This window comes from Phaethon lepturus, unplaced genomic scaffold, assembly GCF_000687285.1.
Source record: "Phaethon lepturus isolate BGI_N335 unplaced genomic scaffold, ASM68728v1 scaffold5286, whole genome shotgun sequence".
Lineage (NCBI taxonomy): Eukaryota > Metazoa > Chordata > Aves > Phaethontiformes > Phaethontidae > Phaethon > Phaethon lepturus.
This window is the reverse complement of record NW_010548183.1, coordinates 33,810-51,707: the sequence shown is the minus strand read 5'-3', so window position 1 is coordinate 51,707 and position 17,898 is coordinate 33,810. Positions and strand designations below refer to the sequence as shown.

At 36.2% G+C, this 17,898-nt stretch overlaps 1 protein-coding gene across 1 annotated transcript in view; it reads right to left on the bottom strand.

The window, feature by feature from the left end:
* Positions 1–13,940, bottom strand: part of LOC104622948 (lysine-specific demethylase 4C-like) — a gene marked incomplete at its 3' end in the record, with an annotated part of 32,688 nt that extends 18,748 nt beyond the window's left edge. The window contains exons 1-3 of the mRNA XM_010289883.1: positions 13,935–13,940; positions 13,015–13,197; positions 5,917–6,087 (exon numbers count right to left, since the gene is read on the bottom strand). Coding sequence (XP_010288185.1) covers positions 5,917–6,087; positions 13,015–13,197; positions 13,935–13,940 — 360 coding nt within the window. The remainder of the gene's footprint in view (positions 1–5,916; positions 6,088–13,014; positions 13,198–13,934) is intronic.
* Positions 13,941–17,898: the final 3,958 nt, after the last annotated feature.

Below are 17,898 nucleotides of genomic sequence, written 5' to 3'. Positions count from 1 at the left end.
GAAGTATTAGCATATACAGAAATTGAGAAGCTGATTGAGTGTCCACACAGACATATGCAGACATGTATTTATTGCACCAGTGAAAGTCAGTAGTCTGGACAAAGTCATTAGAGAAAAGTTCTTGTAAAGAAGTGAATAGGGTTTGCATGGCAAGGTTTTGGTAGCGGTGGGGTTGCAGGGGTGGCTTCTAATGAGAAGCTGCTAGAATCTTTGCCTGTGTCCAACAGAGCCAATGCTGGCCAGCTCCAGGATGGACCCATCACTGGCCAAGGTAGCAACGGTGGTAGCACCTCTGGGATAACACATTTAAGAAGAGGAAAAAAAACCAGCAGGCAGCATTTGCAGAGGAGTGAAAACATATGAAAACAACTCTGCAGACACCCAGGTCAGTGAAGAAGGAGGTGGAGGAAGTGGTCCAGGAGTCAGAGTAGAGATGCCCCTGCAGCCCGTGGTGAAGAACACGGTAAGGCAGGCTGTCTCGCTGCAGTCCATGAGCTCCACACTGGAGCAGATACCCACCCACAGCCCATGGAGGACCCTGCACCAGAACATGTGGATGTACCTGAAGGAGGCTGTGACCCCATGGGAAGTCTGTGCTGGAGCAGGCTCCTGTCATGACCTGTGGACTCATGGGGAGAAGAGCCACCTTTGCTGGCAGGATTTGTGACCCTGTGAGAAACCCATGCTGGAGCAGCCTGTTCCTGAAGGACTGCACCCATGGAAGGGACCAAGGCTGGAGTAGTTCGTGAAGAACTGCAGCCTGTGGGAAGGACTCACATTGGAAAAGTTCATGGAGGACTGTCTCCTGTGGGAGGGACCCCATGCTGGAGCAGGGGCAGAGTGTGAGGAGTCCTCCCCCGGAGGAGGGAGGAGGGGCAGAAACAAGGTGTGATTAAGTGACCACAACCCCATTCCCCATCTCCCTGCGTCACTTGGGGGAAGGAGGTAGATAAAATCGGGAGTGAAATTGAGCCCGGGAAGCTGGGATGGGTGGGGGGAAGGTGTTTTAAGATTTGGTCTTATTTCTCATTATCCTACTCAGATTTTGCTTGGCAATAAATTAAACTAATTTTCCCAAGTTGAGTCTGTTTTGCCTGTGAAAGTAATTGCTGAATGATGTCCTCATCTCAACCCACAAGCTTTTTGTTATGTATTTCTCTCCCCTGTCCAGCTGAGAAGGGGGAATTATAGAGCAGCTTTGGTGGGCACCTGGCATCCAGGTCAACCTACCACTAGAAGTAAAATTTTGTCTTGAAGCTACATCCCGAGCATTACAGCTCCCAAATTGCTACCTTTTCTAACCTGCACATGCAAACAGTCCACCCACATAATGGCATATTATGGTTTTAAACTAATGTTCCCTTTAGCTAGTCTGTGGAGGAAATAATTTTTGAAGGACTGTCCAGCTAAATCCCATTTGTTCTACATCTGAAAGAAGGATGAAGTAAATCTGTTCTGTCTCTCATTAGTCTAATACTACTATTCTTGGGAGGATCTGTAATCAGCCTGACTCCTTTGCCTGTACTTTACCCCAATTAGTTCACTTCATCTTCAGGAACCTCTAAGATTATAAATGCCTATGCAGCTTCAAACCTCTCCCAGATACCTAGGCCAGGAAGGATCATTCAGAATCTCAGCAACAGGATAACTGGCAAGCCTGTACACACAGTGTGCATATACATTAGAGTGTGGGTCACGAGATGTCGAAGCTTTCATTTCATAATGTTGAAGGGGTGTAAAGTGAGCATTTGTGGGCCAGGACAGAGGTAGAGGATTGCAAAGGAGATCCCTGGCTGAAAAAAGTTTTTTTTTTCTTTTTTTTTTTTAATAGCTTTTCAACTTACATTGCTATCATGCTGGCAGGTTTTTCTTCAAATACTGGTAACTAAAATGTGCTCCATTTTATGACAAAGAAAGCAGAGGATAATAATTTTGGGCTTCGTGAAATTTAGGTGCACATTCTAAGAATTTGTAGACTTCATGATAATTTCAGTGAAGTATATTGGCTATCAGAGTTCTCAATAGCCCAGCTCCTCCATCCCTTGCAGGTGGTGCATTTGAAGTATTGATAGACACAGAAAGATAGAGCTTAATCTCCTCTGTTCTTTTCACACTGAAGGTTCTCTTGAGTCCAGTGCTGACAGAAGGTACTTGCATAAGTATCAGCATAATTCGGTTAAGGATTCCAGGTATCACTGTTGGTAGGTAAAAAAATCCACTGCTTGGTGTGGTTTTCTTCATGCTTGAATTTTTTTTCAGGTAAGGTGACATTCACTTCAAAAACAATGGTAGAGAAAAACAAATCAAGCAAGACATTGGATGGACCAACTTGGCACATGCAAAAATAATTTCTTGTTCTTGCTTTTGATGGCTGCAGTCTGATGTCTTAACCTGAAGTAATATACACCTTTTCCATAGCATGCTTTTTGGATATTATCAGGACCTCAGGAAACTACCATAATGTGGTTCTGCAAAACAAACTTATGAACTCCTGAATATAGCATCCAAGTGTCCTTCCAAACACATCTCACTTCCTCAACTCTTAAGATGCTCTTGCTTGTAAGGAACACTTACAGCAGCATTTCATCAGCTGTGATACCACTTAGGATGGTATTATATTATCTATTTATAAATTTTAATAAGTAAAGTCCGTTTTGGGTTGTGGGCATGACAACCCACAGATCAGCTTTACCTTCTCAATGGAGAACACCTACATTTATACACTTAATAGTAAATTATAAAACACAGTGTTGGTATGTCATGGCAGCAAGAGTAAGTACACTTATTTTGTTCACCTAGTTTGTTTGATAACCACATGGTAAAATCACAATACCAAAGAATTCTGTGTAAACTGGTCAGTGGAGGACCAGGGTACTCACTGGGGCAAGTGGCCTGGAAAGATGTGAACCATTTCAGGAGGGTTGTGCTCAGCTCTCCTGAAATCTCCCCACAGACTCAAAGCATGCTTGACTGCAATTTTTTTTCCCCTCTCTTCCTTGCAAGCAATACAATTTGGTGGGACCTCTCTATCCTCAACCAAGTATATTGTAAGGCCTCCCTGTTTAGCTGGGATTTTAATAAGGTAATGTGGGAACAACTTCACTCTTAGCTCTAATTTCAGGTTACATATACCTGTATATGTATTTTAATTATACTTGCTGCTAAGGCATTATTGACATTCACAATATATAGAGAAACAAATACAACTTCTAGCTAAATACCCAAAATATTCATTTCAAGCAAACTGCCAAGATAGGCAAGTGGACATATGTCCATCAGGTACGAACAAAAAAACCCCAACCTGTGGGACACCCTCCCTAACTGAGACCTTTCCTGATGCATAATTTGCAAACTGACATCTAGCCTGTCGGGCAGGACAGTACTCCTCCTGGTGCTGAGCTACGGGCTGTGCGACAAGTTACAGAGCGTTAATCCCTCGAGAAGTGGCAAATGGCACACATACGTGCTGTTTGTTGGCAGCAGTTACTCAGGACTGCGGCATATGCACTCCCCACTTGTGGGCATGCATCGTTAAACTAACTGCTAAGGCTGTCAGCTCACCTCCTTTAAGATATCATGTACTATTTCCATGGCTTACAGAGGAAGTTGTCCTGGTGTTTCTTCCAGCATTAAATTGTACCCATATGCTTCTTTGCACCCTGTTACACCTGCTGGGTTGAGGGAAAACTGACTGGGTAGCACATCAACAACCTATCCAATGGGTTTAAAAATTGTAATTGAGGAGTGATTATGCTGAGAAATTCTGACACGGTAGAAATCAGGGATAGCACCCAAGCAATGGCTTGAAATAAAAAAATCTATATAGTTATGCCTATAGCTAACACCTACACTTAACCCCCGCCCTATATTTAGCAGATGCTAACACAAACCGAGAAAAATACATATGAGAAGAGAACAATATATACCCTGCTTTGGTAGTTATTGAATGCTTACACATGGGGTTTCACGAAGCTTCGAGACTTTCAAAATTTTCCTCCTTAAAAATAAATCACTGTGTCTGAACATTGGGATTGTGGTCTATTGTGAGCTGAGCTGAAATTATGTAGTGGATTCAGCACATACTGAAAAAGCAGAAAGCTCCTGCTATCTTTGTGAGCGAGTTGAAAAGTGAAAACAGATTAGAAAAATAAGTTCTTCAATAGGCAGCAACATTGCTTTCACACCAGATTTGATGAATAAGTCCTCCCAGCGGCACTAACACCTGATATGCACATTGCATGGATTAGCAAGTTTTAGTCCAGGCAGAAGAAAAAACATTTTTTTCCCCTTCCAGTAACTGCTGCAGGTATATTATCTAATGAAAACACAACAAGATTTCTCCTAAGGAATGTGAAATTCATTTGGTGTTTCCATCAAACAATTATATGTTGTTCATCCACTATCTGAGAAGCACTGAGGCATATCCAGAGCTGATTACATTTATTCTTAGCTCCAGATCAGACTACCCCACTAAGGCAGGAAGCAGCTTCTCATCTCTGCCTTCCCAGATCCTTGATGCAGGCATACACAAAAGAGGGGTTTCTGATAACAATACAGACATATTTGCTTAATATCTTGATCATCCTAAATCAGAATGTCTTTGATCATTAATGGAGCCTTTTGGAGTGTTTCAAATTAAAGGATAAATTTTCAAAGACATGTAACAAGGATTTGCTGACAGTATTCTATTAAGACCAGTGGGAGGTAAACAGCTCAATCCCCATACACAGCTCTGAAATGTACCCTTTCAAATACCGTACTTTCAAAAGGCACCAGACTTTTCAAGAACTAAGAAACTTCCAAGAAAAACAGTATAATTTCCACTGACATATCTGTCAGCGAACGCTACTTCCAGGAAAACATTAGGCCTGCAGAAAACAGAACAGTTCAAAGACTTTCACAGGGGAAGAATATGGAATACTCCTAGGGGTTGTGCCCCTTGAGCTGCAAAGCATGTATTCTTATATACCGCTGCATGTGCCAGACTCTTCCCCTCTACACATAGAACAGGACACAGGGCTAAGTGAAAGGTGGTCTTGCAACAAGCAGCACTTTTGCATGCCAGTGTTCACTGAAGACTTTTAGAGATTATTAGTAGGAGGTACACCAAAAAAATCAGTTCAGCACAAAAAAAGACTCAGAGGAGTAGGAAGGTAAACAAGAATTAAGAGTCACATTGTGAGAAAGATGTCGAGTGGCACCTGATGAGCACAACAAAGCTTAACATCCAATGTATTGATTGCAGATGTGGAGGGAAACAGAATCTTTTCCCAACTGTCTGCAAATTCAGTTCATATGTGCTAACTAAGTGCACAAGGTGGTCCTTAACAGTTATGAAAAACATGGCAGTTTATGTAAGTGCATAAGGGAAATCAAAATCTCAATTGCTTTTTGGAAATGCAATAAACCACATTCTTCTCCCTGATGATTTTTATCATTAATAATGTAATCTCACAAACTAAATATCAGAAGGTGTAAACAAGTTGTTAGAACAGATACTTGAGAGTTATTCTTCCCATTACAGCAGTTTTTTTCTATTCAGCAAGGAATTTTTACAAGTTATCTTTGAGACATAGATAAGAATACATGGAATTCCCTCTCTCACACCCTTTATTAAATACATATTTCTTATTTAATTAAAAGACTTTGTAAGATTACTTTTTATTCATTTGGTCAAATGGCAAAGACTAATTAGAACAACCAAGGTTTGGAAGCCCATCAGAAAATAATCACACTCAGCAGCAGAAGTAATAAACATGAACTGAATATTAAGACGTTATCTCCTCAAGGTCAAAAGAACCAGTTCAAGAGGTTTCAACACTCTAATTTAAAAAAAAAATCGAAACCAAAACCAACCAAAAAACCCCACACACAAAAAATATCTAAACAAGAACAGGTATTTGAGAAAGTACTTACTACAATGTCTTCAGGAAAAGTATCCAGACTGAAAGATCCATCATCAAACATGACTTCATAAAAAAGTTGAGATGTCACTCCTATGACTCTGCAACTATAGTATCGTGTATTCCTGTGTTTTGCGATGACTGTCTGTCCAACTGTAATGGCCTTATCACATGCTTTAGCTCTCTTGAAAAAAAGAAAGACTTCTTACTCATTGGAAATTCATCAGTGTCAAAACAGAACTGATAACAGTTCACCACTCAATAAAAAAACTTCAAAAGCAAAATTATTCCTTCCAATCATAATCACACAAATTTATTTTACATACATTTCTGCATTTTATGAGAAAACAAATGACATCTAAAGAATAAAAAATCACAACACTAAAAAATATTTTTAAGCTGATGCCTTCTAACTATTCTGCATTAGATCAATAACAGTTACACAATATTGTGGTTTAACATATTTTAAGAAACACATTTTATGAAAATTAACTCTATCCTAGCCGAAACCAGGACACACAATTAGCAATATTTGTAATTTTATCTGTAGAATAATTTCTAGGATTTCCTTGAAGAGGTAAGATGTGAGGAACCCAAACTATTGGGTCTTGCATTGTTTTAAGTGATGGGATTTTTAATTACTGGATTTCAGTATGATTCTACATATTGCTTAATATTTTGCTGCATGGGATGCAATAATTAAAGGCATACCCTGTTCTTGTCAGAGCTGCCTACAGCAGTGTATCTGAGTAACTTCTTAACCCATACTGTGCAGAACTTTTGCTTTAAAACTTCAGACAACATTGATCATTCTTCATCAATTATGTAGTAAATAAGTAACAATAGGTTTTTTTCATTTCTCACTTTTAATTCCCCAGAACTAGTTATGTTAATCAGAAGAGTATCAAGGTTGTTAAACTATGCAAAAATTCTACATCAGTAACTGTTTGATGGATTCTATAAATCAAAAAAGAATGGAACCTTATAAGTGAGCAAATGCTCAGAAGCTCACACGATGCACACAGTTGTTACATATCAGCTCTCAACTAATGTATACCCGTGAACTTTCCACTAAAAAGCAACCTTCTTCATGAGGAAAAATAAAATCAAGAGCTTCTCACCCTAATAACAAAAGGAAGGCACTTATTTCTTATGATCCTGATTCATTACCTCACAAAGGTCCATTTGTTTACACAAAAGTGAGTTATTGTGACTTTGGTTATATCTGAACAGTTGAACTTTTCTTATGATTGAAGATGCTACTACAAGGGGAACTACGCTGGTATATAGTAAGCATAAAATATTTTTTATTAGAAATGTTGATATACAGCATGAAAATACTTTATTACATACACTAAAGTAATTACTCAATTTTCTAGCACTGCTTTTCAAACCTTCAAAGGCAGTGAATTCTTCAATCAATATAATAATCCTTAAAAGTGTCTGTGAAAATCTGGAAAATGTTACAGCTGTAGACTTTTTAGCACTAATATCAATGGGAGAACCAAGGAGAGCATCAGTTCTTTTTTTTTAGACTCCAAGCATTAATAGTAATGTCAATGCTTTGGGGGGAGAGTCAAAACCCACCCTAAACTTAGAACACGTCTGTTTTCATGGAGACTATAGTCACTATCATGCCTCTTTCTTGGACTGATTTCTGGGATTTGGAATTTTTAAACCTCTGCTCCTGCAAACTAAGGGCAAACCAAGTACAAATATTCTGTACCATTTCTGGAAACAGTGTACTAAATCTCTGTGTGTCAGAGCTCTGCCTGACATACGCATTTGGAGGATTTAGTTCAGGTCACCTCAGATAGTAAAACCCAATAATGTTTCTAAAGCATTTTCAAGTTTACCTAGAAATAACATTCTGAGCATACTCACAAATTATTTAACCATTTACATGTATATATTTACATGTACAATTTACTGGTATTATCACAGGATTGATAACATGTCAATTAACACTTTTTATCCAATCTGGAAACATATGTAAACATAAATGTTAATTTACCTTTCAGGTCTTGACTTTAGCTTATTCAGTTGTTGGAGGGTGGGGATTGAATTAATTGATTTACTTATATGAGATAATAGAAACCCAAGAAGAAACAGCTCTATCAGAAAGTTTAAATGTTTTTAAAGCCTGAAGATAGAACTCTTCAGAGAAGATGGAAGGCAAAATATAATATTTTAAGAGACAATACAGGCTCATTTAATGATAAAATTTTCAGAGAAGAAATGTCATTGCTCGTTGGAATGATAATAAAAAACACAAATATATCCTAGCTCAAGGGTAAGATTATTTTTTAGTATGTTATCTTGGTAGGATTCTTGATTTGTTTCTCAGAAAAAATATTGACAAGCACACTCTATAATTGATTGCATGTCTCAGAAAACATTTCCTGTTAGAAAATCTTAAGAATTTATTGATGTTAAGAATGTCATTTTTGATCAGAAAGGACAGTTGTTATGTAAGGGAATCTATCAGATTAAAGAAACAGCTGTGGTAGTTACCAGATTATTGAGAATGCTGTAGTTTAAAAAGCATGATTTTCTTTAACATTACCTAAGCCAAGAATGAACCACAATAGTGGCAGAAATACAGAAAATAACCAGACACAAAGAAAAAAAAGTTAACCTCCCCTTCTGTGTGCAACCTTCAAAAAAATAAGAGGGAAAATTACTTTCTCCTTCATTTTCTGTACAGCAGAACACAAAAATCTTGTTAAATTAAATATATAAACTCTATGTATATTAAAATCATAATATCTATAATGAAATAGGCATCTTGTATATATCTAAATATCTAGAAACTTTCTCTGACTATGATTTTAAATGGGAGATCCTCAAAGTTCCGAGACTTATTCGATACAGGAACATAGCTCTCATTTCATCATTTTAAGCTTACTCCTTGGAACTGCAATTTAGGCATAGAAATGATGCATGACATTTCAAAAACATGCCGGCTCATGATTTTTGAATAATATGTCCTTCCTAAGGCATGCCTTAGTCTTTCTGAAATGTCAAAGGGGCTGGCAGTAGTTATCAGACAGTGGCAAACAATGACATTGCATTACTCAGGTATTCAACAGAAAAAGGATATACAACTTCCATTTCACAGGATCCCTTCATTCCCTGTGTGCTACAGAGGTAAGAACTGGCTGATAATAGCAGAAGATAATTTGAAATAGCTCAAAAAGCAGCAACAATAGGTTTTTGCAACGCCTATCAGGTGTTTTTTTGCAAGTCCTGTCTTTGCCCCTTCTAAAGACAATTACTCTTTCAAAATACACATAATTGGGTCTGTGTAGACAGCCTCTTCTGATCACACTTTCCAAATGAAACATCATCTGTGAGTATATATTTGCCTCCAGCTGGCTTTCTCTGACCCTCAGTTCTATCAGACCCTTGTTAATCTTCTGTGGATGCCTTGGGGTTTTTTTACTATTAGTATAGTTGCATACAACTTATTTTTCCCATTTTCTTGTGTATGAAAGAGTTTTTTAATCAGAACAAATACATCTCTAGAACCTATTCTCAACTGTATTTCCAAGTGTTCTTGCAGTTTGATGACAAAAAGGTCTGAGGGATATGCTTCAAGCCCAGAAACTAGCACAGTCAAAGAGGAAAAACGAAAAAAAACATGACCTACTGTTTGTAAGTAGTAAATCGCAGAGCTGTCCTTGTATATTGATACTCCAATGTACATAATAAAATAATATAGGCCGTGACAGGAATAATGAAAAACAATCTATATAAAACAACTTCTCTGCTAGCAAATTTTTGTGTTATTTCTAAAGCTGTACCTTCAGCAAAAACCAGAGACATGCTTAGTTTGAGTCCATGAACCTCCAAAGACATATTTTTGGAAATTCATATCAATATTTAAAAACACCAGTTATAAGTATTTGTGTACTTACTTTATTTGGCAACACTATATGGATTATGCTTTCCCTTTTGATTATCTTTATGATGATTTTTCACCAGAAGATCCACCAGTGTTTTCCATGATTGATATTAAAACAGTACTTTAGAAAAAAATCCTGAAGACGATACAGAATCTGATCCCCAGTGAGAAACACTTGTGAAAGTATATTGATGAATAGTTTGGATACAATTCATTTGAGGTCACAGCCACAAATAATTTGGATGCATACTCCACCTCAGCATTGCAATAAGCCCTTGCCTGAGGTGCAGAGATACACTAATACAAGTAATAATACACATTTATCTGTACATAGGTAGGTTTTTCATTGAGCACCCTCATTGATTTACATATTACAATACCGCTACAGGTATATGTCACAATTTTTCCTCGTGCCTGGTAGCCATCTTTTGGTTGTTGAGTCTTGGGTTGTTTGTTGTTGTTTTTTTAAACATGAAGAAAGTAGCAAACACAAGTATTCACTGAGCATTCAGGCAGAATATCTAGAGGCTATATTAGTGAAAAAAACAGACAATTTTAATTTTGTTTCCTTGAAATAAGGAGAAATAATAGTGTCCTTGCTTTATGTACAATGATTTCAACTGCTAAATACAAGAAGAGATTTTTTTTTCTTGCTGACAAGACAATCTATTTGATTCCTGTAAAAATTTGCAAAGTGAGTATAATATTTCAGTTTGCATGATTCCCCTGTTCCGATTTCAAGCAAGGAAGTTAAAACAATAGACAAACAAAAACCATTCATTAGAAGTAAGATACATTGTTATGCCTAATGGTGAAAAGCAATGTAATTTCTACATGAAGGAATAGCTAATAGCTAAGAAAAGCATTGCAAGAAAACCAATGGTGAAAAAACTTCCAAAGGCTTAAAGATGTGATTAGATTAATTATCCAAAAGACAGAGTATAAAACCAAGCATATACAAATATATGGCAATCTCCTTTGTCTCAGGATTAAGTTAAGAATTTCACAGAAAAAGATTCTTAAAGAAAGTTTAAGATCCTTCCAACTTTTGGTCCAATGAAAACCACAGAAACAATAATTCTTCTTTCTTTTCTGCAAAGCTGATTTTGATTTGAAACACAGGAAATAAGTTAATAATACAGAATTTTTTTCTAAAAGGTTGGACCTGAGGTTTAGGAAAGGACATGATAGCCTTATTCCAAGCTACTTTGAACATCCTTCACACAACCTCTTAAATGTTAGCCACAAAAAATCCTGTTTCTCCATAGTTGGTGGGTTTTTTTTTTCCTTTGACACTACCTAATACAGGTCAAGAAAATCACTAAGTAATGATGGATTTTATGGGATTCCATGTTACTCTATTACTATTGTCATTTTTTGATGATGATAAGCATGTGTTTTTTTTCTCACCATGCAAAATAATGGTTATTTAATAACTTTTCTGTTCCAGAGAAAGTGTACACTAAGAAAGTTAAGTGCTAAAGTCTTTTTATATTAGATTGAAAGTTTAAATTCTCCTTAAACAACCTACCTGGTTTTCATTGATACTTTGTAGGTGCTTCTATTAATAACTAACATGAACACAGAAATGTCAGAAAAAAGTCTGTTTAGGACAGATATACCACTATATTAAGTGTTGTATATACATAGGAGAAATAATCCAAAACTTCAGCACATTCACCGTTTAGTATCACAAAGATACAAAGAGAGTAACGCAAAGAAAATCACATGCGTTGTGCAACAGCATAAGGGGACTCCAGCATCAGAGACAGATATATTAGAGGAAGTTAGAAAATTTAAAGGGCTGAGAAGGTGGCCACAATATACATGTGAAGTGGGAATATGAGAAAGTATTATGCAGAAAGTCCTGTTAGATTAGTGACTGATTTACCAGCTATTGATGCAAATCCCACTACCTAGAGTATAAAGACTTGTCCCAAACAAACACTAGAAAATATCTGGGAAAGGCATCCCTATTTTTACTGACCGTGATTTTAAGCCAGTAGCTTTCAGCTAATGATAGTGTTTTCCAAGAATGCCAAGAAAAGTATCTTAAGTTGCCTGTACAGATAGAGGCTTAAGTTTGTTTGTTCTTCAAACCAAATTCATTTTCATGAAAAATGTTGGAAGAAACTAAAACCACATGAAGTGTACTGGTTTCACATGTTAATTCATTTTGGAAAAGAAAAATCTTCAAAAGGCTTAACAGTTCTGTGGAAGCTTAAACAGGAACACACAATTTGTTTCCCTTTTTATGAACCACCAGGAGTTTGAACATGCAGGACTGACTAATTACTCTACTTAGGAGGCATTACATTTTACTACACCCAAAAGAAAATCTGAGTCTTCAGTAGTCTTGCCATTAAGACCAAAGATGCACTGACAAACTCTTGAAAGACAGACATATATTATACAGACATTACCTGTGTTTATTTCTTTTTTACTTCTAATGTACAAAGGAGATAAAAAGTTTGCAACTTGTGAATTTTCAACCTGACTAACTTACCAAGCTATTTCCTTAATAAGACTACATTAAGTCCTCTAGTTTGCTAGGAAACAAAATACAGTTTTAAAAGCCCAAGATAAATGGCAAGAGTTCACTCTTAACTGAGATAGTAACAACTCATTTGAATAAAAGACATTAAAACCTAAAAGACAATAGTAACTAATTCTTCATGTGTCTTATCTAAAATTAAAGGTTCCTCCTCAGCACAGGCTAGAAATAAAACGGCACAGTAATGACATGAATTTTCATGACATACCAGTGTTACTTTGCCAGATGACAGAGTAATTATAATTGGATACTTGCAAGGCCCTGTTTGGCTGCAGAACAAAGAACTTGAATATACACCATATCCTTTATCTCAGAGTATCTGTGAGTATTTGCAAGATACTGTGATCTGGGTATTTGTAATATACTCCAGGTTAACAAAACAGAGAACTCAAAGACTTGTTCTGGCTGTCAAAACAAGACATTCAACAACGAATCTAATGCAAAAATGTGTTAGGCATATCAATTATAATTTCTCTCAGTTAACAGCATAAGAAAAAACTTCAAGATGTAATAGTTTGCTATGTATGGAAATATGACAGATGGAGCTATTATAATACATGGTGTGGATCCTTTCTTCCATTTTTTATGGAAATACTCTTTAATTCTGCAATTTGTTTTTTAAACAAATAAGGAAAAAAATTCCTTACCACATTTTGTTTGATCTTGTGCCTGAAACATGTGATGTACACAACATATGGCCAGTCATCAGGTTCCATCAGCACTCCTGCAGCATGGGCACAGGTAACATGGAAAGAGGCTGGGCAGCGTCCATATGAACACTGAATGCAGGCACCAGAGATTTTCTTAATTCTCTTTCTGCAGAAGATACATTTCTGTAGAAGCAAAATAAACAGAGTATTTACCATACTACCCCAACTGCATTGACTTCTGCAAGTATCTCAAGGACTGAAAAGTTATTTGATTGATTACTGATTACGTTTTATACATTGCAATATGCATGACAAAAGAAACAACATTTATGAATTACAAAGTAACTTAGTAATACAATAATTAAGAGAGAGCATTTTTGCCTCTTTTACGTTACCCGAAGACAATCTGCTCTGGTGCTATAGTAAGAAAATAGATATATAGATAGCTATTTAAGAGTTTAATTTAAAATTCCAGACACCCCTCTGAAAATTAACCTGCTCCTCCTAAAATGGGTAAATTGAAAAACCTATACATAATTCTGCAAAAAGTAACAGCAAGATTCAAAAGTAAAGAGAATAGGCCCACAGAAAGGTAGGGCTAGACAGAACTTCCACCTACCATTTAACCTAGCCCCCTACTTCAAAGCTGGACTACATATGTACTTAACCTTTGGGAGATGGCTAACCTAACATGTTATAATATTCCTCAGATGACCTGTTACAGTGGATAAATCTCCTCACAGTTAGAAACATTTTCTATATCTCAAGACTTTGCATAATTCCACACCTGAAGGTTTCTCCTAAACACATTTTTGTTTTTTCTAGTCTGGTTTTCATTGGTTGTGTATTTAATATAATGGTGATTGAGTAGGCTGTATTTCCCCACTTCATTTATTAAAACATCATGTCAACAGCCTTACCGGCATCAAGACATACCACTTTTTTACCTTTTGCCAAAATGGAGACCACATCAAAATATCGTCACGCATAAGTAAGTGGCCCATATGAAACAAATGAAAGCAGCAAAGTGCAGCAAGTAATCACCACCATGCTAAAAATGAGAAAGTACAGGACGACTGGTATCTTGCCACCAAAAGATAGTAACAAACATGCTAGATAGAATAATTGCTTTTGCAACTTATATGGACAACTGTGTTTTATCACATATGGAAACTATCCTCTGATAACTGTCATCATGCCTAACAAAACTGCAAATGTTATTGATGATCATAAAATTATACCACCTATTCTAAAATACAGACATTTTATTTAATAACACAAAACAGTGAATTTAATAATTTGAAAATACACTGCTGAAACATTAATTACTTCCATTTGTCCTAAATTTGCTAGTCACTGATTTTGCTAAACACCCTCTTATCTGCCTTATGCTGGGAACATGAGTGAGAATAATTTTGATTCATTTTTACTGTCAGGTTAATAATTCGAAGTATTTCAAATTAACTCACATCAAATTCTTCTTCCCAGGTTATCAGAAAATTTTGTTCTATAGTGTATTAATTTCTATATGGTGAAGAAAATCTGCAGAAATGTTATTGTATAATTCAGCACTTACATAGTTTCAATCGCTTCTGGCACTCAATTTGTGACTAAAATAATGCTTTTTGCAAGCGCTAGCACTGTCAAGCTCATTGGTCATTCAGGGTTCTAGTTCACACATCACTCTGAATGTGAAAAACTCTTCAAGTTCTGCCTTCATATCCACCCTTGGAAAGCCAACAGCCTACGTGGCTTTGCACAAGCAGAAGCAAGAGTAGCACCTGGCATCTGGAACTTAGTTAAAAATTTTACTTGTCATTCACTAAAAGGACTAGAACTCAGCTCAGTCTTCTGCAGCAGCATTAGGTCTGAAAGACTCCTATGAGGTAAAGATGATTTTGCCATCAAAAGAAATATTCCAGAGACTTCACTGATATGCTGATATCTCATTGTGCATTTGTATTCATGTGCATGAAGCCATTTTCAGATGTCAAGTAACTGTTTCTTGAGGCAGCTTAAGGGTTTTTTTTATACATATTATATATACATATTTATTTATACACATTTTATATACGTATTCAGAACCCAGTAAAATGGGAATTCCAGAAAGAAAATGCAGTTGGAATCTATTACGTGTAATGTCTAGGTACTGAGTTCATGCAAATACACAGCTCCTCTAGAATGGTTTTTCACAGATATACACACAAATTCACTGTCAGCTAAACAAAAGAAGAAAGATAAGTACAAAACACATACAAGTATTAAAAACCACCCCCCCCAAAAAAAAACCAAAAACAGCTGCGTGTTCTGATTAAAACACTCCAAAAACGCAGTTCAAACACAATGTAGAGAATGGAGATAAAAAAAGGGATAAAAACAGTGAAGTGCAGCTAAACTAGCAGTAACTTACGGAAGTATGTTACAGAAGGAAATGCTGGTTCCCTTAAATTATTGTCTGCACTTGTGCAAGGCAGATAATATGCAAACATTACAATGTTGTTTTTTGGTTTCTTCAGCATCTTACTAAGGTATCATGAAAACTTGGGAGATTCAGAAATCTAAAACATTACATTACATGAGTAGTGCTTCAGAAAAAGATGCACTTACAACTATAAATATATGTACAATTGTTCTTCTAGTTCAGTATTTTAAGGTTTATCACATTTCAGAAGTGGCAAAGCTGAGGAAAATAAAAGCAATATTAGAACAGTAGAGATGCTGGAAGGGAAGCTGGAAGTGCAGGAAAACTGAAAACCTAACACATTAAATGGGTTGGCCAAATCCACAGACACTAGAGCAAAACTTCATCCCTCCTTGTAAAGAGACCGACTTCTCTGTTCTCTTCCAGCATAGGTTAACTTAATAAGAACATATTAGACAAACTGACATATTGTAAGAAAAGTTATTTCTCACAGTACTTTTCACAGTTGACACTTGAAAGTATTGAAAAAAATAATTTTAAAAAATGCTGTCAAATTACCATTGACTACGTTCTGATTTCCGTCATGCTTGTATAAAATGATAGTAATATTGACGGAAAGTGAAATTACTTCAGATTTACTCTTACATAAAAGGAATACTGCTTGGCCATATGTAATTATGTGAATGCAGACTTCAAGTCACATGAAGAAAGTGAAAATACTTCCTGTGTTTTAACCATAAGATTAATCCACCTCATTGCCAAATACAAGGAAGGTAGTTGCTACATCAGTTAACTCCAAACAGCCATTAATCTTTTGTGCTACACTCTCACACTCTTCAGGGACCAAAAAGATTAAGATCATGGATATGAACAAGGGGGGGAAAGTTGCTGTACATGCAGGAAAAAACCAAAAAAATCCTATTTTTCCCTCTGCTTACAAAGTATCAGAAAAATTCTGAAAATCAGTCTTTTTTCAGAAAGCATGAAAAGAATTAATGTTGACAATTAAATATGTTTCCTATTATTTGTAAGACGCTGTATCTTTTGTACAAGTACGATACTGAAAGGAATGATGCAGATGTACCTCAGCTTTACAGTGAGCCTCAAACTGAGGCATGAATTTTGAAAAGTACACATATGCACAAATAAAAGTCCAGTGTACAAGCAAATTCACATTGCGTAACTGTATTAGTCAGCATGGCCCTATTCAGAGATAAAAGCTCCTTCATCTTTGAAAATGTAAGTCAGTCAAACAGTTAATCTACCATATTTGGTTAATAAAATAAGAACGGACAGAATAAAAGCAGAACTTTAAAAATCTGCTTTGCATAGACTTTTGGAATCTTAGCTAAGCTACATGCCAAGCTGTATATTAGCTGTAAGTAGTCAATTGAACTGTGCTGTGCCTGACCCATAGTGGCAATTCTTTCCCTCCCTAGCTTCTAACTAATAATGTATTTCTCATACTCACTTGGGGGTTTACAGCATAGGAATTTAAATGAATTTTTTCACCTTTCTTTTCCCATGTTCTTATTTTTTTTATAGTATGGTGGTACATGACCAAAAAAGGATGATATAAAGGTTTTGTCTGTTTTGTTTAAGAAAAAAAAAAAAAAATCACTGAAAGTGATCCCCAAAAGGGATCAAAAGTATGAGAGAAGAGAGGGAATGACTGGTTGTGAAGACTGAGGTTTCACTCTCCATCCTACCCCTGCCTGAAATCTGATTTTTCTAAGTTTGTAAAATGAAGGAATTTTATTAGGATGGAGCCAATCTTGAAAGACTCCTGCAGAGGACAGGATCTAAACACTTCTCTCTCTGGGCGAACCTCGTATCTAGATATGTAAGATCGCTACTTGTGAAATTAACAAGCTTGACATACCATGAACATATGTACTGAAATACAATCATGCTAAATCAATGCCCAACTGACAGCTTTTCAGTACCCTGAAACTACAGCTGTTCCTATAGCTAAAGCAAATTCAACATCCTAGATAGCTAAGAAGAATGTCATTTTGACTTAATGCTTGCTAGATATTAGTGCAAAGCAGAGACAATGGAAGAAATAACTGAGGATCAATCTTAATCAGAGATTCAGATGCAAAATGAATTGGAGAATAAATAAAATTGTTTATATAACTGGAGATTAAGAATATAGGACGGAACAATGTACTGCAATTTTCTAGATGGTAAAATGACCTCTTTTGGCTCCCAAAATGAAAAATTTTCTGCTGCAAATGGATTTCATAATCATGGAATAGCTCTTTAATATTAATAGGTTGCAAATATATAAGCAGAATGGATTTTAAAGAATGAGTTTGAGGCAACTTGATGCCAATATTTTGCAGAAGAAAGCCCACTGATAGCTTTCATAATAATTTTTATGCATCCTTATATAAAGAATTTGATACTGCTTCCCTCAAAAAGAGTAATATTTACAAAACATTCCAGTTCCTAACAGG